At 42.2% G+C, this 24,866-nt stretch overlaps 2 protein-coding genes across 3 annotated transcripts; both read right to left on the bottom strand.

Annotated features, from left to right (window-relative positions):
- Positions 1 to 3,279: 3,279 nt before the first annotated feature.
- gcshb (glycine cleavage system protein H (aminomethyl carrier), b) lies at positions 3,280 to 9,648 on the bottom strand. Its single transcript, XM_083650503.1, has 5 exons — positions 9,520 to 9,648; positions 7,624 to 7,703; positions 4,026 to 4,089; positions 3,797 to 3,928; positions 3,280 to 3,565 (listed from the first exon to the last, which is right to left on the bottom strand). The coding sequence occupies exons 1-5, from the start codon at positions 9,641 to 9,643 to the stop codon at positions 3,471 to 3,473; spliced, it is 495 nt and encodes a 164-aa protein (XP_083506629.1). The 5' UTR covers positions 9,644 to 9,648; the 3' UTR covers positions 3,280 to 3,470.
- Positions 9,649 to 11,074: 1,426 nt separating this feature from the next.
- Positions 11,075 to 24,866, bottom strand: kars1 (lysyl-tRNA synthetase 1). Of its 2 annotated transcripts, XM_083650890.1 has the most exons (15): positions 24,807 to 24,858; positions 22,835 to 23,002; positions 22,237 to 22,381; positions 21,970 to 22,135; positions 21,355 to 21,448; positions 20,892 to 21,078; positions 18,024 to 18,149; positions 17,737 to 17,856; positions 17,202 to 17,364; positions 14,625 to 14,798; positions 14,380 to 14,465; positions 14,175 to 14,260; positions 13,691 to 13,817; positions 13,451 to 13,594; positions 11,075 to 11,744 (listed from the first exon to the last, which is right to left on the bottom strand). In XM_083650890.1, exons 2-15 carry the CDS (start codon positions 22,972 to 22,974, stop codon positions 11,670 to 11,672), a joined length of 1,833 nt encoding a protein of 610 aa, XP_083507016.1. In that variant the 5' UTR covers positions 22,975 to 23,002; positions 24,807 to 24,858; the 3' UTR covers positions 11,075 to 11,669. The 2 variants fall into 2 exon arrangements, with proteins under 2 accessions (XP_083507016.1, XP_083507017.1); XM_083650891.1 differs by lacking the exon at positions 22,835 to 23,002 and having other exon boundaries at positions 24,807 to 24,866.

Raw genomic sequence — 24,866 nt, 5'->3', positions numbered from 1 at the left:
TGTTTACTATGGGGGACCAACAACTTATTTGTATATGTATTTACCTTATTGGTATTATAGTGCTGTTCTGCATGTCAATTACATTGCTTCACAATGTTGACATGTTGGCACCATGGGTGAGTCGGGTGCGCAGTTCAGTGATCCCCTCTGAGTTGCTGTGTGTGTAAGTGTGTTCTAGTGCAATAAATGGTATTTCCTGTAGTCTTGTGTTGTATGGGGCGCAGGATCTGCTACTAAAACGGAGATAATCTCTCTCTCTGCCTGTTATTGCCACTGCCAACACTTAACTTGTTACAATATTTTCTGATTGGGTGGGCAAGACTCATGTCTGGGTGGGCTTAGCCCACAGTTACATACAGCCTTGTGTCAGGTTAAGGTTAGATCAAACGGCCAAGGCTGTTAATTAAGGGTTAGTTTATGCTTATGCTTATTAAGCATGAACTAACCATTCATTAGACAATCTCACAGTTGATGAGTTTGAACCAGGAATTCCAATCACAGTTCTCATTCCACACAATCAGGCTGAAAGTGCAGTATGCTGTTCAGCCCACTCCGCATTTCTGAAACCCCGTTTCATTAATCATTGATCAACTAGCTTCTGCAATCTCTGTCGATCTTCACCTGAGGGCAAAGGTCAAGGTCAGTCAGCATGTGTACTCCCACAGTGTCATCTTATCCTTTCGGCCGTGACAGGGCAGACTGTAAAGAGAAAGCATACATGCCCTACTCCCAAAGACTGCACAGCGATGAGGAACTTTGTCACACGCCATGCCACTTCTCAGCCTCAGCCATGCTGGATTTGCCTATTTGCACACATCAACTGAAATGTTGAATGTATCTTTGTATATTTTAATATAGCCTGTTGTGTCTATATTCCGCATGGCCCCTTTTCATTAGGTATGAGGTCCTGTGGTTGTTTACTCTGTCAGCATGTTGCTGCCACAACAAATGCCTGCACGTTTATTGTAGCTAGTGAATCAAGTTATTCTTAAAAAATAAACAGTAGCAGAATGTTATTATTGTTATGATGATTATTATTATGTGTTTATTTGTTTATTAAAAAGTGATAGGGATATGGCTTTACCACACTTTCAACTATACTATTGGGCTAGTAACCTGCGAGCTATGGCGTTTTGGCGTCAAACCTATGCTAACGATGAGTCTCCTGCCTGGGTTCAGATGGAGGCTGATGCTTGTCGGCCAACATCTCTCCCAGCCTTACTATATTCAGCAATGCCTGTTGTATCACAATACACTTCCACTGCCCCCTTAGTCCACCAGTCTATGCGTATATGGGCTCAGGTGCGGAGGCACTATGCCTGGCAGGCTGGCTCACTCTGTGCCCCGATTGTTGCAAACCATCAATTTCGCCCTTCACTTGATGGTGACTCCTTCCTGGAGTGGCGTGAGAGGGGTATTATCACATTCAAGGATTTGTACATGACGGATATTTTTGCCTCGTTTGATCAATTAAGAGCTAAATTTAATATACCAAGAACACATTTTTTTAGTTATTTACAGGCCCGGGATTGGGCCCGTAGACACACAGGTTCATTTCCCACAATTCCTGAACCGCAACCTATTGATGATTTATTTCCAGTGGTACCATCTCTCAAAGGTATTATATCCGTTATGTATAATAAACTTTCGTCTATGCAGACAACATCTCTTGATGTATTGAGAGAGGCGTGGCAGGCTGATCTGAGTGTACAATTCACGGATACTGAATGGTCAGACATATTCTCAAGAATACACTCCTCATCGATTTGTGCCAGGCATGGCCTAATTCAATTCAAGGTGGTACACAGGCTGCATCTGTCTAAAGCCCGACTCTCAAAGATGTATCCGTTAGTTGATAATACTTGTAATAGGTGTAAGATCTCGCCTGCGACACTAGCTCATACATTTTGGTTTTGCCCACAGCTCTCAGGTTACTGGTCCTCCATTTTTGAAGCCTTGTCTAACATATTTGACAGACCAATAGACCCAAATCCTTTAACAGCCATCTTTGGCATCCAGTGTGAAGACGATCACCTCCCCAAGGCACAATCCAACTGTATTGCTTTTGTCACACTCTTAGCCAGGAGACTCATTTTATTAAATTGGAAGCAGGCTGCCCCTCCTTCTTTTAAACACTGGATCAGAGATACATTACAATTTTTGAAACTAGAAAAGATTAGATTGGCTGTACGAGGGCCTAAGTATAATTTCAATAGCATATGGCAACCCTTTATTAAATATATTATTGACCAATTGTGAGAGAACAGTGTCTAATTACAGCAGAGAAAAGGTAGTTTACTATGAGCCAAATAACTGTACGCACTTTTTGTTTTTGTTTTTTTTTGTTTGTTTTTGTTGTTGTTGTTTTGTTTTTTGTTTTTGTCAGTCCCCATGGGGTGGGAGGGAGGGAGGGAAAAAGAAAAAGAAAAAGTTTTCATACTGTATTTTGTGATATCCTTATGTTTCTGTGAAAACTGAGAAATAAAGTGATAAAAAAAAAAAAAAGTGATAGGGAAACTTTTGGCTGTTAAATTCCAATCAACAACAAAAAGGATCCCCATTAGCTGACGCCTAGACGACAGCTAATCTTCCTGGGGTCCAAGACAACAATATACATTACAGACAAACAATGATATAAAGTGCAAGAAACATATCACATAAGAATTAAGAAGAATAAAAATGCAAGAAGAAAGAGTACAAAGAGAATCAGATAAACAATGAAGCATCATGGTATGCTAGCCATCTAGTTAGCCAGTGGACCAACATTTTAACTTAAAATTAGATCATTTTTGTAATCTACAAAACGGACATTACAAGCAGATGACAAGAGATACTGTATGATAGAAAACCATGATAAAAATCAGGCTGGTATGTGTGAAAGCAGGTTGCGTAAATTAAGGTCAAGTTAAAGTTATTCTATGAAAATATTTTTAGCAGCACATTTGACTTTGTTCAAAGTAGATGTTGACACTCCTAGATATATTCCTTTAATTCAATATATCAAAGTAAATGCAGAATGCGAATGTGCTTTGTGAGTATCTAACTTGTTGAGTTTAAAAAGAGTTCAACAAAAGTTACATTTCAATTGTTAAAATCATCACAAAAGACGCAGAATTAAAATAAAATTACCTCAAACCGTAAGATGCACTTTATTGAAAATGACACACATTTACAATCACTTTCCAACCTTCTGCCACATCTCTGTACTTTCAAATGGAGCAAAGCACCTCAAACAAGACACAGATATTGAGCCTAACAGCCATTTAGCTTGTCTCACAGCTATATAAACCCTAACCATCTATAAGGAAAGTTGTTAATGAGGCATTCAATTTTTTTGGTTATTTTGATAGCACAATTCCAGTATCAAAATAAATATCACAAATGGAGAATGTCGATGATGAATATTAGTAACCCCGCCCAGTAATCTTTGAACGCAATTACATTACAAAACAGCATAGTAACTTTGTTTATTACTCCAGGGATTTAATAAATTTTTCATATCCAGCTTGATCCATGAGGCCATCAAGTTCTCCAGGTTTTTCAATCGTCATCTTGATTAGCCATCCTGAAAGATAGGAGTTGCCATTACAAAAGCCAAAATGCATGTCTGTTTTGGCATGCCATCCTGTCATTTTGCCTGATCAGATATTCTTACGATTCATTCCATAATGTTGAAAGCATGGCACCAAATTAGCTGAGAGCGATTTGTGGTAATAACTGACAAGTGTACTGGTGAACACGTCACTAACAAGTGTGTACTGGTGAACAACACTAACAGTGGCTGTGCGGTGCTTACCCTCCTCATAGCAGGCTTTATTCACAAGTCCAGGATTGTCTGCCAGGTCTGCGTTGATTTCAGTCACTTCCCCTGTCAGAGGAGAGTACAGCTCACTGGCAGCCTTTACACTTTCCAAAGCACCAAACTCCTCTGCAACACAAACACAAAGGAAAATATGACAATTAGTACATTTGATCTCACTGTTCGACTCAATTGCTTGACAAAAATATCTGTCTGTGACTCTTACCCAACTGTTCAAGTTTTTGGCCGATTTCAGGGAGACCACAGTATACCACATCACCTAATGCTTCCTAAAATGATGAAACAAATCGTTTGGTTTATACTTCCCAGATGACAAAAAACAAACAAAACAAAAAACTTACAAAAGCAATAATCTGATGATCAGTCTGCTGACAGTAATGTTACATGGGAATAACTCAATTCCTGCTTCAACAAAACCTTGACCTGCTTCATAAACAATGGACGTTGGAAAGGAAAAACCTGTTGATTTTTTCAGGGGGGAATAAGTGTGTATGTTCAGGCCATCTTAAAATGTCAACATCAGTTTTCTTTTCTTGGTTTTTGATGTTAGGAGAAAGTTTATGTTCATAAAGGCCCTAACCCTAAGTCCATTGACCTAGACATCATCTTTAACTTTTGTCTTTGTTGAAACAATTTGACGCAAGAACTCAAGAATTGATAAACCCGTAAAAGAAAACATTTAGATAGAGGTATGAATGTTAAATTAGACATGACCTTATAATGACCAAGCCATTCACATTCTGTGAAGGGTATTTCAATGCAAATGTATTGATTGATTCTGTATCAATATTAGAATTGATCAGATAATTGAATCATTTGATTAAAAAGAAAAGAAAAAAGCATAATCTTTTCCTTCCCACTAAAGCAGGGTGTCAAACACACAGCCTGGGCGCCAGAACCTGCCCATAGGATGACTTTGCAAAGTGTGAAAATTGCACTGAGAAGTCCTTCAATCCAATCTCATGCACTTGTGAAGGCTAGGTACCAGGTTTCCGGAGCAAGTTAAACATTAAGTAGCCTATTCATGTTTAATGTATTTGTCACTAAATGGTAAACTATTTATCATTCATAGTGCCACCAATTGTAATGCAGAGTTACAGACAGTAGATTTGATCATTTGTTTGATGGTAGCTGAGATTATAACCCCACGTGAAAACGTGTTCTTAAAATGTACCTGTCATTTGGGGGCAGTGGCATAACGACTCAACGCTGGGCCCCAATGCAAGATGGTAAAGTGGGCCCTGCCCATCACAATGCAAAACAGACTGCCGTGCTATACTTAGCACCATATGGAAACATATTCGGTGACGACGCACTTTCTGTACATTTTATATTATTGTTTATTATATATACCTCTTATATAATAGATTTCCACTAAGGCAGAAAGGATAGGGTTATTAAGGTTCAATGTACTCAGCACAAGTCTGAGCACGGCTGGGTTCACTGTTTGGAGAAGTCCAGACATGGCCTCCTTCTTCAAATGATACTGTATGTTAGGAAGCAGCGAGATAGGAGAGCGCAGAAAGCCCGAAGACTGAAACAGTCAAGGTCACTTCTCACACCACAGCCTGAGAAATGCAGCTGGCACAAAATCTCAGAAGATAACCATGGAGGCGAATAAACTGATATTCAACTGAGATCATTCTTCTTGGTCTATAACATTATTTCTGAGTTAAAGTAGCCTACTATGTTTGTGGACTCTGAATTTACCATCTTCCCTTGGCAACGTGAAAATTCCATGACAGCACCTTGACACTATATGTAAAATACTGTGTAAAATGGTTTTATGTTGTATTGTTATTTATTTGGTGAATGAATTATGTATGTGACACCATGGAGCAGATGCATTGGCTCATTGAGTACTATAGAGACAGTCTGTGTCTCGTCATTTCGACAGCTGGCGTAGCTGGCTGGGGGCGTGGTCAGGGTGGGGTAAATCCCCCCGTTCTATCCATTCAGCATAGTTAGCATTTAGCTGCTAGCCCAGCCCAGGCAGACACGATCAGGGATTTAACCCCCGCAGTAAACGCACATCTGAACAGACGTCTGTGTTCTGCTCTAGAATCCCCAATCCTGTAGTGTAGAGCCGCAGCACCGTCCTTTGGTGAGTCAGCCCATATGGGCGGTTTTACCCCCACTCGCGCGCCATCCGTAGTAACATTTTGTGGGTGTTCCCACACAGACCGACTGTCTCTGTAGGCTACTTACTGCTTACTGTTAAAGCTTAGTGGCTGTGTGCATGTAGTCAGTCGATCTGGAGAGTTTTATGATACGATAGTGGTGAGATAAAGAGGAGGGGCCATGTGTGCTGTTGTGGGCTCCAATGCAACTGCATTACCTGCATTATGGTAATTACTCCTCTGACGTTTACACTAAAATAAACTGGAAAGTTTTGAGGTTTGGTTATTATTGATTTTCAACAGGTTCTCTTTTAGAATAAATATTGTGCGCTTCACGTGCTCATTTCTAGCGTGCCTCACACGTTGAGCAATTGTCAGCTGTGCACCACGGAACCCCTCACCTTATTATAGTGAGATGTAATAGACAAAATATTATTATCGGGCAGCTGTTATTTATTTGCAGTATCTGTCTGCACCCTGCAAGACCATTTCAAATACGCCCACATTTCAAGGTACACCCACTTCAGTAGCCATAGTGAGGGTCTGTGTCTGACCACATGAGACGACTAGAATGATGACAGAAGAGCCGCTATATAATTGCGGTGCTGATCCACTTATTATTCCTCACACTGTTTTCACGGAATTGTGTTGAATCACCGTAAAAAAAATATTGCCGTCGTTTCTCTCCAATCAGTTTGGCCTACTGAATCCTCTTAGTTCTACTAATGTGGGCTACTGAAATATAATGTCAAAACAATTGGACATTGTTTCCAATAAACGTGAGAAAATTAGTAAAAATGTGTTGTTGTTTTTGTGTGTGTGTGTGTCTGTATATTTTATTATGATGTTAGATTCCTCCAGCCATTCAGCATGGATTTTGCTTTTCATTGTGATCTTTGAAAATGTATAAACCTAAATAAATAGCGAAAATGCACAGGAAAATATTAAGGCTACTAATATTTAGGACCCGACACATGCATGGAGAACAAAATAGAATCCCACTGGGCAAAATATCACTGCACACGTTAAGAATCACAAATCGACAACATTCTACATTTCTCCCAGCTTACTTCCTGTTGCAGGATGTACCCTAGGTTCCAAACTGTTCCCCTAGCAACACAGGTACGCCCACGACCAGGTACGCCCACTACCAGGTACGCCCACGACCAGGTACGCCCACTACCAGGTACGCCTCTGTCTTGCAGTCTGTAATCTGACCCTTCTCCGCAAACATACAGTACAGTATGGCCCAGATCAGGAGCCTGTGTTATTAAATCAGTCTTTATACTTCAGCCAATACGAATTTGAAAACTACGGTGGCCCAGATGGCTCAAACGAACTGCTTCCAAAAACGCTTTGCAAATTTGAAAAACACAAGCACATTAATGGAACATGCAAAAGCCACAAGACAAATGCAAAAATGACAACACAAATGCAAAAAAGCCACAACATGAATACACCAACCTAATATAGTACTCGATTTTCTCAAAGAATAGTCATAAACGAGTAAATTTGCTTGTTACACTACAGTCCCTGCAGTTGTGGGCAAAGTGCAACACTTTAACACAGACTTCAGGCATTAAGCATTATCACTATTTCAGATTGCCATCACCCATCAGTAAACCTCTGACCCGAGTGCATCATAAATCAATGATTAATATGAATACAGACCCGACAACCTACCTGAGCAAAACTGCTGATACCAACTGTGCCAATTGCACCCTCTACTCGTACCCACTCATGCTTATCTGTGAACTTCAGGGCTGCAGAGAGAACAAGGGACCCAGTTAGTTAATTTACAGTGAATCAATTAATGTAACTGCAAACTTGAAAACATTTAATGTGCATACTCATATTTTCCTTGAACGTTGACGTTGATACATTTGATCAACATTTGCAGTGTATATTACAATCTTACTTTACTTGATTATAAGGGAAATTAAACATTTCTGTATTTAGGGGTGCCAGCTTTCTAGGAGTTGAGAATACATGTTATGACCTATTGGTAAGACGTTTGGGATTTAAATGGCTGTGGCCATGTATCATTTAGTGGATTGTTTCCCCCTGATGTTCCTTACAGATTGCATGTATTATAACATGGGTGACCCTGGCAGGAATTGGAGAGCAAACCTTGGCATCTCCAAGTGCCATGTCCGACCTCTTGAGCTGCACAGGACTACTACGACTACATTAGCCAAATTGGAAAAATATAGGGAAAACTTAGCAGGCTCAGCACACACCATTTGGTTCTTGTATTTGCATGTCCAAAGAACATCTTAGTGTACTATGGACCAGAGCTGAAGATTAGCCTATTACTTGTGCAACACCTGCTACTACAGTCAATTAGAAGACAGGGAGGTGGTAAAGATACAGGCCTGATTCATGATTGTGGCACTTCAAAGCCTTCCAATCGGAAGAACTCTGAAAGGTTGGAAACGTGTTGGCCATAAATCCATTAGACATTAAACTTCAGTAACGGAAATCCTCACATGCATAAATTAACATTTCACCCCACTTGAGATGAAAACAGCTGCAGCACCATATTCAGAGTTAACATAACAGTCATCTCACTTATTAAAAATGCCAAACCTTTAATTTACTCAGTGCAATAGGGAAACCTTAAAATCTAATTTGTCAAATTGTCAATTTTGGATTAATAAAGTTGTAGGAGTGCAGTTCTAACATTCTGAGCATCCAAGATTTGACACACCAGCTGGCAACACTTTTAGACATTGCCTACTTCTTTCTATCTATGTTTTCTATTTAAATTCAAACGCTTCTGTAAACATAACACCACACAGTCATAAAGTAACAGTCATAGATCATGAATATGCAGGTAAATCAATTATGTTACATATGAGTGGATGACACGAAATGTATGCCATACTTCCATTACCCTGGGGGAACAACTGTGCCTCAACAGTTTCTGATGTTAGCATCAGATCATGCAGAAAAATACAGGTTTGAACCAGATTGTGAAATGTGCAAGGTGCTGATGCATGGCTGGACTATCTGACCGAGAGAGAGAGCCTTTTGTCCCGAGAGCTGAATGCCTCTGCTGCAGAGAGCTGGATAAATAGTAAATATTCAAATGTTACTTTCCATAATAGTCAAATGCATCACTACAGCTGCTTATGGGTTATGGCAGATGTCCAGGATCATGTGGTGCCCAATACGCTGCAGTTTAACAAGGCACAATTTGTTATTTCAGGCCAGTAATTAGCAGGCTAATGTGGAACTCATGGTCTGACTATTATAGGCAGGCGACAAATATGTCAATGACATTCAAAAGAAAATGTTGCTCCATTACATTGTAATAATATGTGGCTAGCCAGTTTTTGCAACAACCAAGTTTCGCTCTCGGGCAAAAACTCGACTAAAATGACAATAAACTTGACAATAACAGCAATTCCACTCCTCTATTCTGTTTTGTTGCAGCTCAGGAATGAGCCGTGGGAAAGTGACAAAAAAACGGGAGTTTGTTCGCCCACTGCAGATCGGAATGTGTGAGGCTGCAGCCGAGCCGCATGTAAACTGTAAGTAGCGGCTAGTTTGGCCAGCAGCTCTGGTTCTTTTTACCTGTGGACAGCAGTGGCGAGCCTGTGCTCAGGGTCCTCCTCCACAGCAGCAGAGTCCCGTGAGTCTGAGGCAGTTTGGGGGGAAAGTTTGCAGAAAAGCACCGGAGCGCTAGTCTCATCGCCATCTTCATTGAGTGTCTGTCTGTCGACCCGAGTGCACACACACTTGACCGCGACGGGAACGCGCACCATCCCCCCTTTTGCGTGCTCCCGGTGTACGTAGGGGGCGTGCTGAGAGTGAATGAGTTCAGGACAGGTCCAACTCAAGCATTCTCCTCAGCCATTTGTGTGCATCAAGATAAAAACCCGATTGTGCGGCCATCGGCCCTACTATTACTGTAAATGCACGACTCTACATCTTGTGCTCCCCATGTTTGGGCTTTTGGAACAGTTGTTGCTATATAGACCCTTTTCACGGGAGGGCATTTTGTGTCGAAAAGGCAGGGTAAACACAGTTGCAAGCATAACAGTAATGAGGGTTTCCAACTTCTAATCATGGAAGTTGGAAACCATCATTAGTGTTTTGCTTGCACCTGTGTTTACCCTGCCTTTTCGACGCAAAATGGCCCCCGTGAAAAGGCGCTACTCAGTAGACCCTTTTCACGGCACACAGTAGACTACTGTGTGCCAATTATTTCCAGTCCAGTTTACAAAAATGTGAAAATGTCAAATCAGCTGCTTAAATCTACAATGCATGATCCCATGATGATATGATATTGTCACAATTAAAAAAAGCTATTAACTTCAAATAGCCTACAAATGTAATTTGATATTCCATTATTTTAATTTAGTCTTTTGGTGTTTTTGAAGGAATCATGCTTTTGCACCACTAACCCAATAAGGTGAATTTATGGGGTTTTCCAAAAACATTGCAACAGTCATTCAGTTTGTGTTTGTGCCCATCAGACTTTTATTTAAGTTCACCTAGACAGTTTGCTGTTATCATGGAGTCCTGCAAGTCATTGCAGGCTGCAATTACAAAGAAAACAGGCTACTATACAGCTCAGTGTAAAAAGGGGATCTTTTGACTATGGAGGGTTGGGGAGGCAGTGACCTGGCTGTCTTCTTTCAGTTGCACTTGCCAGCTTTATTTTTTCTTTAAACTCCATTGACATCTATTGTATCATTATTTTTTAATTAATGTGGCTTATAATTATTGACAGTTCATGTCCTGTTTACAGTAAAGGCTGTGTTTATGCATCAAAAGGCTAAATTAACACAATGACCAAACCACCCTAAGGCTTTGATGATGTACAGCAAATCACTGAATCTGATGGTGTCTATGTGCTGGATGACAGAAAAGAAGCAATACCATTCATTTGTTGCACCTTTTGAAATGTGTCTAAAATACCACTCGTGTGATTCTTGGAGATATCCAGCTTGGCTATAGTCACTGCAAACTCTAAATTAAGGTTACAAATATTTCCTTTCCCTTTTCTTGCGAATCTTAAGCACTTTAGAAACATTTAATTACCGGTAATTGATCAGTTCTTAACCCTCATGTGTAACAAGGGACCACATGCACGCACAAATAAACAAATGACATAATTTGAATCAGCTTTATTCTGATTAAAATTCTTGGCAGAGGAACATTACATTTCCGGACTCAACGTTGAAAAATTCTAGTACAATGAATGAATACAACTGGATGTGGGAAAAATAGCTGAATATTTTTTGGACTACTTAAAAGTGGGGTGCTTGGTTTTTGCTATTTTGCAAGTGATGTGTCTTCTACTGAAGATGTTTGTGCACCTGGTACAAATCAAGCACACCTTAAAACTGTTTATTGGTTCAATAAAGTTTATTAATCTTTCCTATGAGTCTCTCATGATTGAAATATAATTAAAATCCTTTTTTATCCAGGTGTACAGTACAGAACAGAACTCTCCATTCAATGTCTGGATGAGAGTCCACCTACACTCAAAAGAGGGGGACAGTAAATATGATCACAAGAGCATAGGGGGGGGGGAGGAGCATTCTACCATTCACCCATGTCATTCTGAGAAAAGTTGAATTGTGTGCTCGACTGCAAGGATCAGACCTTACGAACAGGCTGGCATTGAAAACAAACACAAATCCAGCGGAGTTGACTGATGGTCAGTGGGGTACAGTGACTCCTGCAGAGATCAGTCAGCAGACAGGCTCATGCCGTCAGACGGAGGTGCCCTCTGTGGGCGCTGCAGTCTTGTTGTCGTCAGGCTTCATGGCTGGGAAGAGCAGCACCTCCTGGGAGACAAAACAATCGTCAGCTGAGCGGGATTTCTCACAGGAGGAGAGCGGAGGAGTTGAGCTTCTGTTTCTGCGATAAAATAACAGTGAGACCTGCCAGCTTTGGACAAAGTTCTGGAGTGCTATGTGAAGTTCAGCTCATGTATGCGTGTGCTGCTCAGGTGCAAAACAATACATACTGTATATTACAGATAAACTACCTGTTTTATTGATCAATGACAAAATTCTGAGACTGTCCATGAAACAAATATTGAACCATTGGCTCAAATAAACCAGCAGCAAATGAGTATAGAATAACTGATAAAAATCTAATTTCTCTCCTATCCATTCTGCTCTTACAAATGAAAATGTCACCTTGACTCAAAGCAGTTTTTTGTTTTGTTTTTTAATGAGAAAATCCCATTCGCTAGGCTTCCTCTCATAAGGAGATGTACAGTATATTCTCCATCTTGGCTCCCATATACATCTCTTCCAAGTAATTATGAGTTGAGCACCCATGAATGACCCAAAAAGTACCAAATGTGACAATAAAATAGAAAATGTAAAGCATGGAAGCTAAGTCGACAACGATGGACAGGGAACTTTTTTTTATAGCTTTAAATCCACAAACTCAGGCATGAGGACTCTGAATGCTACGACACAATGTATCCACTAGTCGGCAGTGTCCCCCCACTTTCATCTACGTGACCCTGTGTTTATACATGATTGATTCCATGTCCTGAAATACCTAACAGAACTGCCAGCAGGCGATTATGGAATGTAAGGCAAAGCATTTTGATTCCCAAATGAATAACTGATCAATCAATCAACTGAAAAGTTTGATATTTTGTTAATCCTATTTCGATGCCTTCATACCGTGTTCTACCTTCTGTTGAATGACTGTGAGCTCACCATGCTCGCCCTCATATTGTTAGACTTAGATCAGTGTAAAGTTGACTCTTGTACATTTTGTTAAACTGTCTATGACATAGACTCTATGTAACGAAAGAGGCCATGCATGTCGAGGAGGTGGTAATGGGTGTGGTGTTATCCATCCTTTCACCTGCTCTAGCCACCCTGCTGCTTGGGGATAGGGTTTCTCTAGCCATGTTGCTGCCTGGAGATGATAAAGGCCTTTGAAGAAGATCCAAACAAGCCTTCACCATCAAACTGCTGCTTTGCCTTTTCTTTAAATTTCATACTTCTAAGCGCAGCTTCATCCAAGTGACAGATATCAAACTTTTTCAGACAGTAGCGACATCCGTAGTGACATTTGAAGCCTGCAGCTAGTCCTTGTAATCTTCATTTTTACATTAAAGAAACACTTGGCGGGTAGTTTTTGTTTTGCTAATTTAGCGATACAGCTTGAAAGCAGATTTTAAATGTTAGGTAGCTCATACTCAAAGAAAATGGCACATGGAGGCGCATCGTTATGTAGATGCCCCTCCCCCACCCACTGTACACCACAGTGATGATGCTTTTCAGACATACTGTAGTGACACAGAGATGGTCAACAACAGAACTAATGGATGTGTGTCAGGCTATCTAGGGTGCTACTTTCAGGTCAGTTCTCTGTCTTGTCTGTCTTGCCTGCCCTTCATGAAGCACAGAGGAGAGAGAAACTAGCACGAAAATAACGCAAATAACATGAACAAGCATATTTATATTCTTGCCCATAAATATGCCAATGGTAGGGGAAACACTGATGCGTACAACAGCTTTACCTTGATGTTGTTGGAGTCTGTGAGGAACATGGTGAGACGGTCGATGCCCATTCCCCAGCCGGCAGTTGGCGGCAGGCCGTACTCTAGTGCTGTGCAGAAGGTCTCATCGATGAACATGGCCTCGTCGTCACCCTCTGCCTTGGCCTGAAGTCAAACATCAAATTGCTTTGAGGGTCCAGCCCAATGATCAGCACATGCACCGTCACCCAGTGAATTAGCAGGTGACTCTTTTATACTGACCTTGCCCTGCTGCTCGAAGAGCTCCCTCTGTCTGACGGGATCGTTCAACTCGGTGTAGGCATTACAGATCTCCTTCTTCATCACGAAGAGCTCGAAACGCTCCGTTAGGCCTTTCTTTGTTCTGTGCCTGCAACAAGACAGAGAACATCACGATCGATTCATCTCAGATCTGGAAGTGGAGACAGATCTCCAATTAAAAAGCTCTAAGCTTTATACAATACTGTGATTATTATGAGTTGGTTTGCTGATGCAACGGACTGTAAATATGACTTCACAAATGTGCACATGTAAATATTTATGGACGTCAGATTGCACGGACTGGGCAGATGCTAATATAGCAGCTTAAAGCTAAAATCTGGAGCAGAAACATTCACACGGCTTCTACAGGAAGGCTTCCCTTGTACAGGGTTGACTAATACTTTAGATTTAAATGTGAACTGCTGTAAGGGATATCTAACAAGGTGAAACCTGAGAAGTTCCTCACCATTTTGCCAAGGGGCTCATGATCTGAGGGTGATCACAGATAAATGTGGGGCTGATGCAAGTGACTTCAAGGAAATCTCCCACCAACTGCAGGGGAAAAAACTGTGATTAGTAATAATCTAAAAGTAAAAAAAAAAAAGGGGGGGGGGTAGCTTGCTAAAAAGATTGCTAAGCAATCTGCATCAGATGGTTTATCAACAGAGTACCTTGTCGAGGAGGCGCGCAGTGGTTCTGGGTGGGGGACACTCTACTCCTTTCTGGGCACACAGTTCATCGAAGAATTTACGTGTCTCTGAAGAAGACAAGACAGTGGGTGGTTTTAGGAATTCCTATGCATTTTACTTCATGAAATTAATAGGCTATCTCATGAAATATTATATGAACAAATAATAATAAAGCAGAAAGCTACATCCCATCCATGTATCGCTCTTGAGTTCCTATAGCTTCTCACCGTCACTGTCATAGGTGTCAGCAGGAGGGAATCTGACGCCCATCTGCTTCTCCAGGTCATCTGTCATGCTGACTCTTCTGAAAGGTGGAGAGAAGTCGATCTCATAGGCTTGTCCCTCCGGACCGTCGGGGTGATAGGTCACCTTGTACCCTCCAGTGATGTGCTTCACCATTCCTGGAGGGGAGAAGCAAAGAACCACTCAGTTTAGGAGATACAGTTACACAGATTTGTTCATTACATGCTTATACAGGACAGCACAGGTGTAAGGCTGTAGAAACACATTACTGTAGGTTCAGGGTTAGCCGGCATATGCTGGCTTTTGGCCGGGATCACGTGTGGTTGTCCGTCAGATTAAAATATCAGCGGCCATACATACACACACACACACACACACACACACACATATATATACAATATATATATACATACACATATATATATAATATATATATTATATATAGATATATAAATATATTATATTATATATAATATTATATTAGTGCTGTCAGCGTTAACGCGTTAATCGCGTGTTAACTCAAATTCCTATTAACGCCACTCATTTTTTTAACGCGCGATTAACGCATGCACGTTCTTTGAAGTTTGAGCCTTGGTCTGACCCGTAGTTTGGGAAAGCAGGAAGCACTGAGCAGTAACGTTGATAGCAAGCAGAAAGAAACCCCCGTGAGCAGAAAAGGAGGAAGAAAATGGGTATAATGTTGGCAAGTTCAGCTTAAAATTGAGAAAATGTCCCACATTTTGGGTGAGGGAGAGAAAGAGAGGGCGCATCAGCGCGATCAGACCGTTGCAGAGAGAGAGAGAGAGAGACAGACGGAGCGTGGGGGGGAGAGGCAGAGAAAGCGAGTGAGACACAGACAGACAGCGAGGGCGATTAGACCAGAGTCAGAGAGAGACCGAGAGAGGGGGAGAGAGCTGGCACACAGCTGCTCCTGTGCTTTTTTCTTCAGATGACAGTAGGCTAATTATGCAGCTTACTACAGTAGTAGCCTAACTTCTACTTCACTATACAGTATGGTTCAGCATGCACACCCTTGAGGTTATTCTGAAGAATATTCTGGACAGTATTTGTCATTGTTCCAATAATAATAAACATATCCGCATAAAGCAAGCATATTCGTCTACTCCCATGTTGATAAGAGTATTAAAAACTTGAACAATATCGGCTTACGGTAGATTTAGAACAGATAAAAAATTGTGCGATTCATTTGCGATTAATCGTGATTAACTATGGAAATCATGCGATTAATCGCGATTAAATATTTTAATCGATTGACAGCCCTAATATATATATATATATATATATATATATATATATATATAATGCCCCCTATCTTACGCCTGGTGCAAGGGCTGTCATTGCTAGTTTCTAGCACTAAAAAAAAAAAAAAAAAATTATTACCACTGGGTCAGTACATCAAAGGACTTGTTTCAGCGACCCAACCAGTGGTAATTAACTCATTGAGTGCCAGCCACTTTTGGAGAACGGACGCTCCCCAGTGCCAGAGTTTTCAGAGCGTTTTCAGTGATTTCTCGAGGCCCACAGAATATTGTGTGATATTACTATGTAAACACCGAACACGCACAAAGAACGAGCTGGCTCTATTGTATCATCAGCAAAAAAAGTTTATTGATACCATTTTCCGTTCTTTAGTTATGAGCCGGAGAAGATTTGAGCAAATACAGGCGTTTCAAATTATTAGCTGAGATATTCCGCCTTTTGTGAAATGCAGCATTTCAAGCACATTCACTGAGTCTGAAGATAATATTTTCTGATGTAGTGACGTGGTGTAGTTGTGTGATGCCCTGCGTGCCCCACCCCCCTCTCCCCCCCCCCCCCCCCCTCAGCTGCAAACTCCTCCCCACACTAACACACAGCCTCACGCACCCACTCTATTTTCGGAGTGCTCCGTTTGTGTGTGCCGGGCGGCTCCCAGCGCGACAGGGAAGAGCCAAACTGGACTGCTGAATGGTTTTGCGTCGGGTGCTGCTTTTCTGGCGGTTAATCGTGTGGAGAAACTATACAGACAGACAGACAGAGACAGAGGGGCTCAGTTGTGGGCGCGGATTGACTCCTGTTCGCAGCCAACGTCAGCTCCAGACAGAGCAATCTATATGGCTCTGGCTGCAGCATGCATCGGTTTCTCTTTGATCACGGCTTTTTCCTCCTGTTTCTCCGGACCTGTCTCTAATCTGGAGAGCACTGTCGCCACCTAATGAGTCCGTAAAATAGGTTATACACCTTCAATAGCTCCCATATTTGTACAGGAGATGCCTGAGGCTTTCATCCACGTCCCACCGTCAAAAAACGCATTTGACGTCGATCGACGTCCTTGGCACTCTACGTCACTATTTACTTTGACGTCGATCGACGTCCTTGGCACTCAATGAGTTAAAAGAAAAAAAGGGAGATTTTGAGTGCTAGAAAGTAGCAATGAAAATGCTTTCCCCTGCACCGTAAGATAGGGCCTTATGTGTTTATTAGTTTATTAGGATCCCCATTAGCCGCAGCAGGATGCTACGGCTATTCTTCCTAGGGTCCGAAAATGTGTCTTCACTTACCTGAGAGGAGTTTCTCTGTGATGTCCATCAAGTCATTGTAATCTGCATATGCCATGTAGAACTCGCAGGTGGTGAACTCTGGATTATGGGTCAAATCGATGCCCTCGTTCCTGAACTGACGTCCAACCTCATACACTCTGTCTATCCCACCAACCACCAACATCTGAGCATAAAACATCACGGTATACAATGAACTGCATGAATATAACATTTGATATTTTGGCTTACTCAACACTATCATGATGATACAATGACTACAAGTTTCAAGAGTCAAGTCAGCTTTAATTTGCAGGTATTTTCAGTCACACTGAAGAGTAGTCATGTAGTTCTTTAACTGTTGTTTTGATATTTGGCTGAAAACACCCTCACATTAAAAATTACATGAAGCCCCAAAACATCAAATGTAAACTAACTGTACATGATTACAATAAAAAACTATGTAAAATATTTTAAATTTTTCCACAGCTTAGTAAAATACTCACTCAAACACTGAACTTTGATTATTGTTTGTGATGAATCTTAAAAGGCACGTTACCTTGTGGTAGAGCTCAGGAGCAATTCTCATGTAGAGGTTCATGTCCAGCTCATTGTGGTACGTAACAAATGGACGGGCCACTGCTCCACCGGGAATCAGGTTCATCATTGGTGTCTCAATCTATTTAGAGAATGTTCCAGCAAAGCAAAAAGTGATTTATTTTCATCTGCCTGAAATGCACAGCAAATGTACAAAATAGCAGGAAAAACATACCTCTAAATAATGCCTTTGGCTCATAAATAACTGATATGTGTTGTGCAAACAGATATTTTAACATTTGATCTTACCTCCAAAAATCCCAGCTGGTCCAGGAAGCTGCGCAGGTAGGTGATGATTTTGGAGCGCGTGATGAACTTCTGTCTCACATAGTCGTTGAGGATCAGATCCAAGTAGCGCTGACGGAATCGTGTCTCCTTTGGAAAGAAAGAAGATAGAATGGTGAGAAACAGCTGAACATGACTTTGGTGTGAATTATCAATCATGACAGGGCAGGTTGTCTTGTTGCCCTCAACATGGGGGCAGCATGAGCAAATTCAGTCAAAACAAAAGATAAGAAGAGTGTGTGGGACATAAAAAGAATAATGAAGACATTAATTACAATGCCTTGAGAAAGTATTTAAATCAGGGTTTCCCAAACCTTTCAGACCAAGTACCACTATGTGCCAAACCAAATTTCCCAGGGACTGCTTCCAATGCAGATACCAATTTTTTTTCTCCCCATAAAATAAAATGTGCTGATTTAACCATGCAATATCATCAGAAAGGTAATCAGAATCATACTGCTACATACAGCTACTCTACTGGTTCAAAACACCCACACCCCTGCCAACATTAGTCTGTGAAAAAGAGTACCCCTTTGAAAATGGTTTTTCCCAAATGTTTTTGCCAAAATTTCGACTAAATTTTGGAGCATTATTTGGCCACCTTCCTGACAAGCTAACATGCCATGGTTGGTACCATATGCTATGAGAAAAGTCGCTCTGGCTTTAAAACTTCGCTTGCTACAGCCGCTGAAATTGTAATGTAAAAACTGTTGTCTGTAAAAAATAAATAAGTACCGTAAATTCCGGACTATAAGACGCACCGGTCTATAAGCCGCGGGACCAAAATTGACTATTTTTTTCTTCTATAAGCCGCACCGGTCTATAAGCCGCGGGTGTTTTGATGTTTAATTACCATATGAAAGGGTTCGTGCACAGAGAGGAATGTCGGGAAAGAGATGGCTGTTTGGGGAAGCTCCCATTTATTAACATTTCAACAAAACAAAACAAAAGTCAGGTCACTAATCCCCAGACAAAATCACACAACAATAGGCTATATGTGCAGCAAACCTGTAACCAGAGAAGTCAAGTCACTAATCCTCGTCTTCCTCTTCTTCCTGCGTACTGAAACCACCAAAGTCCTCATCTTCAGTGTCGGAAACGAACAGGTTCAGGGTGGCTTCGTCAACCACTCTCCTCTCTCCTTCATTGTCACTCAAAACCAACAAACTCCTCTTCATCACTGTCGGCATCGAACAGCCTCTGAAGCCTCTGACGGCCCTCAGCGCCAGCTGTGGCGGCGTCATCCTCTTCATCCCGCAGCAGTCCAGCGTTTTGGAACCCGTTGGTGATTGTGGATGTTTTCACACTCCTATAATATTCCGTGCTGAGACAGTTCCTCCTGCTGCACCGTCCAACGCCTCACCATTGACTCATCGATGCCCAGGTTACGCGCGGCTGCTCTGTTTCCCTCTTTTAATGCGAGATTGACTGCTTTCAACTTGAAAGCTGCGTCGTGTGAATTTCTGCGTACCTTCCCCATGGTAAGTGAGAGTGTTGCTTCTACTGCTCGTCTTGTTGTGAATATTCCTTGATCTTCCTTTGTGTGAATTCGCCGAAGTTTGTGATTTTCTCCTGGTAGTCGGGGGAGGGAGTTGATGGCCGAGTGGCCGTTTGCTTACCGTAATTACCATATGTAAGTGGTCACGCACAGAGGGGATTGTCGGGAAAGAGATGGCTGTTTGAGGAAGCTCCCATTTACCGTATTACCGTAACATTTCAACAAAACAACATAACACAACACCACCGTTGTTTATTTTTACAGTGCACACAGTGTCCGCGGTGTGGTGAAAAGAGGGCAAGAGAGGAAATTAAAACAGAAGTGGATTTATAGTTAGAAAGAGTGCTAAAAAAGAGAGATTTTATTTGTATTTTTTTTTTTTTTTTCTGAAAAAATCCATAGATAAGACGCACCGTTATATAAGCCGCAGGGGCCAAAAAACGGGAAAAAAGCCGCGGCTTATAGTCCGGAATTTACGGTAAATATATTTAAAAAATGCAATGCTGGGGGGCATGGTGGCTCAGTGGTAGAGCTGTCGCCTCACAGCTAGAAGGTCCTGGGTTCGATTCTCACCTGGGACGCTGTGAGCGCTGAAGGAATGCGTGCCCGTCCGCATGTCCTCGAGTGCCCACCGCCTGGGTGGGGTCGTCAAAAGGGCCTTTCTGTGTGGAGTTTGCATGTTCTCCCCATGCCCCCTGGGGGTTTCCTTCATATAGGAACCCCTCACCAAAAACATGCAATATCCTGGTTGCTAATATGTGGTTCCTCCTCTGGTCGTTAAGGGCATTACATTACATTACGTCATTTGGAGGGACGCCTGTTCGGAGGGAGGGGAACTGGTTGGAATAGCGTGAACCTCCCACGTGTCCTACCTACCGGTGAAGCTTCCCCTGTCAGGTGAAAAGAAGCGGCTGGCTAACTGCCCATGTCTCGGAGGAAGCATGGAGCCAGTTTCGGCTCTCCCCAGATCGGCAGAGGGTGGAGTAGCAACCAGGATAAATAAATTAAATTAGCACTATGGGGGATAAAAATGGGATAAAAAATCTGGGGAAAAAAAGGAAAAAAAATGCAATGCTCTGGTGGAAGCCCGTGGACCACCGGCTAGTTTGGGAACCAGAACCACTGCTCTAAATCATCGCTCTGGAATTCAGTTGCATGTTTGCACAATCAATTGCTTTTTTTTTTTTTATTCTGTGAGCATTTCAAGGGCAACATAGCATGAAACATCTATTTTGACAACATATTTTGCTCATGGTGGCGAGTGTTTCATTCTCCAGACAGAAAATAAGAGAGTTTTTTGTACGGAGCCTAAATGAAGGCAGTGAACGTCTCACCTTGTCTTTGAGACCAAAGTGCAGGTGGGGCAACATGTGCAGACAAGGTGACAGCAGCGTCATCTCTATGGGAAGGATGCTCAGCTCCCCCTTTTTTGTCTTCCCTGGGTTACCACGGACACCGATGATGTCACCACGCCGCAGCTTGTTGTTGATGGCCACAAAGCCGTCCTCAGACTTGTAGCTCCTGACGGAGTAAAGGGAGACATGAAGAAATGAAATCAGGACACAAGTGTTCACATGGGGGGAAAACATTTATAATAGGACTGCTGATTTTATGATGTGCAGTGCGGAAACGATTAGTCGGTTGACAGAAAATGTACTGATTCGAATTTAGAGTCATCGATAATTACAATAATCGTTAGCTGCAGCCCTAAAAAATATATATATATATCAATATTCCCTTTCAGAGTACAGAGCAAACGCCCACAAAAGGTATGTCTGTCCAGGTGTCATTGTGTACCTTGAGTTTGCCATAACTTGCAGCTTGCTGCCTTCCCCTCGCAGGTCATAGAAGATCAGCTTGGCACCAGAAGCCCTCTTGGCATGGATCCGGCCTGCCAATCACACATCAAGTTTCACTTTGTCTGTCACTAGGCCAGCCAATCACACCTCAACTTTCCCTTTGTCTGTTACTAGGAAATGACGAATTATGCAAACACAATAGAGACACTGCGGAGTGCGTCATCATTCAGAAACCACGCCCAAAATGGGGGAAAACAAAAACTGCCCCCCCAATCCTGCCATTCTCCTATGTCGCGTGCATGGTCACGTGTTGCACACAATCACAAATATATATATATATATGGAAGTTGAACACTCCAACTTCCTTCCTTGACAGCTAGATCCACATTTTTCTTCTCGCCAATTCTCAACGGCTTCCTTGTTTTGCTCGGGAGTCCAAAAAAACTTTAATTGCAGATTTTTTACATTTGTTGTCTGCGCAGCCCACCACACAACAGCGTTTAGCTATGTTTAATTCAAGGTAAATGACGCTGGTGTATGGCAGTGAATGGAGAGCTTTCCCCCGTGATGGGCGTGGCCTATTTCATGCAATTTGCAAAAATATTCTTAGTACCTGACACATTGAGAACAACATCTGTTAGCTGATCTCCAGGCTGCAGGTCATTGTATTTCTCAATGAAATCTGTGAGTGACAAGTCTACATGGTATTTGTGTGGGTAAGGGTCTTCTGCTGTGCCCTTCAGCGCTTGAATGGCCTGGGTGCGGATCTTGTAGTATTGCTGCATTATCGGTAAAAACAGATGAGAAGCTATTAGTTATTATATTATAATTTTAATCATGGAGAAGTGAAATGCAAAGTTTGCACATCCACAAAACTCACATTAGGGTCAAGAGTCTCCTCGTCTGCCTCAAATTCATTCTGCAGGCCTTGGTCACTGGATTCCTTCTTCTGGGCCACCTGCTCTTTGGTTTTGGCTTCCTTCTCAGCTGCCTTCTTGTCGGCTTTCATTCGCCTCTTCAGCTCACTGATAATAAAAAGAAGGAGGAATCGAAGAAGAAGAAGAAGCACACATCAGACGTCTACCTTGGCTGCTACTGTTGGGAGCTACAAGCAAACCTCAAACACCACATGAAGAGAGAAGTTCATATTAGTGAAATGTTTGGCTTGTTTTACACAACACACAACATTATTCTGAATAATACTAAACTTTAAGTCGAATATGCCTGCATACCAACAAATGTTTTAAATCTGTACACAATTAGATACTTTTGCACATAATCAGGATTTGGGATTGGTTTTCTATTCAGTTGATGTGTGAGGTTGGGAAAGCCAAGGTTACAGTGTATGTCCTAATCAAAATAACAACAGTAAAGGACAACAACCACGCAAGTAAGACGGGGAAGGAAATGGGACCACATGATTGTTACGATGACAAAAGGTTGGGTGTTTTTCTCATTGGAATGGAAAAGCCACCAACCTTTTGTCACCTCTCCAGCGGTTCCCGTAAACTAGAGGCGGGGCTGCGGCTGTACAGGGCGGCGCACATGTTAACCAGTGTGCCCTGCCCCCAAAGGCTTGGCACAACTGCTGCCTGGCTGCCCTGACCACACACAGCATACTGAGCTACACCAATCAGTGGCCAGACCTGAGGAGACACACACACACATACAGAAAGCCATCTTTGGCCCATGCACAACCTCCAACACTACTACTACTACACCGTACTGGACAGAAATCAGATGCATCCAATCTAAAGCCTAGTTTAGACCAAAGATTCACAACGAGGCGACTGGCGAGTTGAAACTTGCTGGCGACGCCATCAACTGGCTGGAGTCGATGAGACGGGCAAGTTTACACCGCTGCAACTTTCCCCTGCAACGTTCTAAAACGGTTTTGTCTTGTTGTGAAGCATCGGTGTAAACTGGGCTTAACAGTGATGGGGGAAGGGGGGGGGGGGAAGAAGAGTTTGCCACATCACTAGTCTCTCCCCAGACTCAAATATTACGTTGCATCGCTGCGCTCCGCATACTACATAGTGAGTCTGTGCCACTTCACAGCCACTGCCTGGGGTTTGAGGGCGCGTCTAGGGGGGGTGAAATTGAATGAGTGACAGGTCGTAGCACTAATGAGTGGTTCGAAAAATGGGTTGCGCCTCCCATGCCGTCACTGATTGCAAAGTCGTTACTGATTGGTGAAGACTGAATCCACCACTGGCCAAGTGAACGGTTCACTTCCGACCCCAGCTGGCTGAGGGGAAGCGTCCCAGACCCAGAGAGAGATCTGCAGTATGCAGTAAGTAACATAGTGTATCAGCGTTAAGAACTCTCATGGGTTGAGATACCACATCACTAAGAAGGAAAATAAAGGCATGGGACATAATTAACACAATTTCAAGAATGATTTATTCCACGACCCTGCTGTTAAACGTTTTATACCACCAAATGGGTCCGTTATAGGAATTGGCACCAGAAACAGTGTTCTTCTCAAGTCACGTTTATTTATAGCCCTAATTCACAAGCATGTCTCAGTCTCAGAGGACTTTACAGAGAATGTTTCTAAAAACAACAATAAACACGTACTTAAACTTATAAAGAACATTTTAAAACAGCATAGCAAGAGACAAGAGCAGAGAGAGAGAGAGAATGGACCCTGTTCACGGGGGCCATTTTGTGTCAAAAAGGCAGGGTAAACACAGGTGCAAGCAAAACACTAATGAGGGTTTCCAACTTCCAATCATGGAAGTTTGAAACGCTCACTAGTGTTTTGCTTGCACCTGTGTTCACCCCATTGACATATTTACCCTGCCTTTTCGACACAAAATGCCCCCCGTGAGAAGGGTCTATAGGAGAGAGATAACGTTAGAAGGGACAAGAGATGAGTAAGATGAGAGAAAGAAGAGACAGAAGACAGTGAAGAGAGATCAGAACAAGACAGGGTAAGCAAGAGCAGAGTTTATCTAGGAAAACACTCTCGCTAACGTTAATCTCCACCCTAACCTACTCTACCTACCCTAGCATTAATTACATAGCAATAGCAACCAAATAAATTAGCTAATGTACAGCCTAACCTACCCTAGGCCTATAACATAACAGAAAATGAAACTACAAACGAGCGAAGGGTGGCGGACATTTCTGTAAATGCACTATGGATCTTGTAGTTCTACTAAATCGCTGAATAGAAAGAACAGCGACAAGTGACCGTGTTCAAAACTACAATTACCACCGAATGTACACGGTGCCTCGTGCCGAATTGACTGCTGGGAAGTGTAGGCCTGTGGAATATAGACCATATGGAACTAGCATGCTTTGACCTGATGTAATAATTGTGGAACGTTACATAACCACCTTCTATCTACAATAGCGGTCTAAGCGCAACACCCCTTACTAGAAAAATACCACATAAGGGCTTTGAATTGATTTACAATGGCGGGAGGGAATAAATAAGCTCACTTTTTGCTGAGTTTGTCTCCGTCCACCTCTGTCACATCAGCCATCTTCTTGATGCTGCAC

This window comes from Poromitra crassiceps, assembly GCF_964638095.1.
Source record: "Poromitra crassiceps genome assembly, chromosome: 14".
NCBI classification, from domain to species: Eukaryota; Metazoa; Chordata; class Actinopteri; order Beryciformes; family Melamphaidae; genus Poromitra; species Poromitra crassiceps.
The sequence above is the reverse complement of the archived record's forward strand: the minus strand, read 5'-3'. Positions and strand labels throughout refer to the sequence as shown.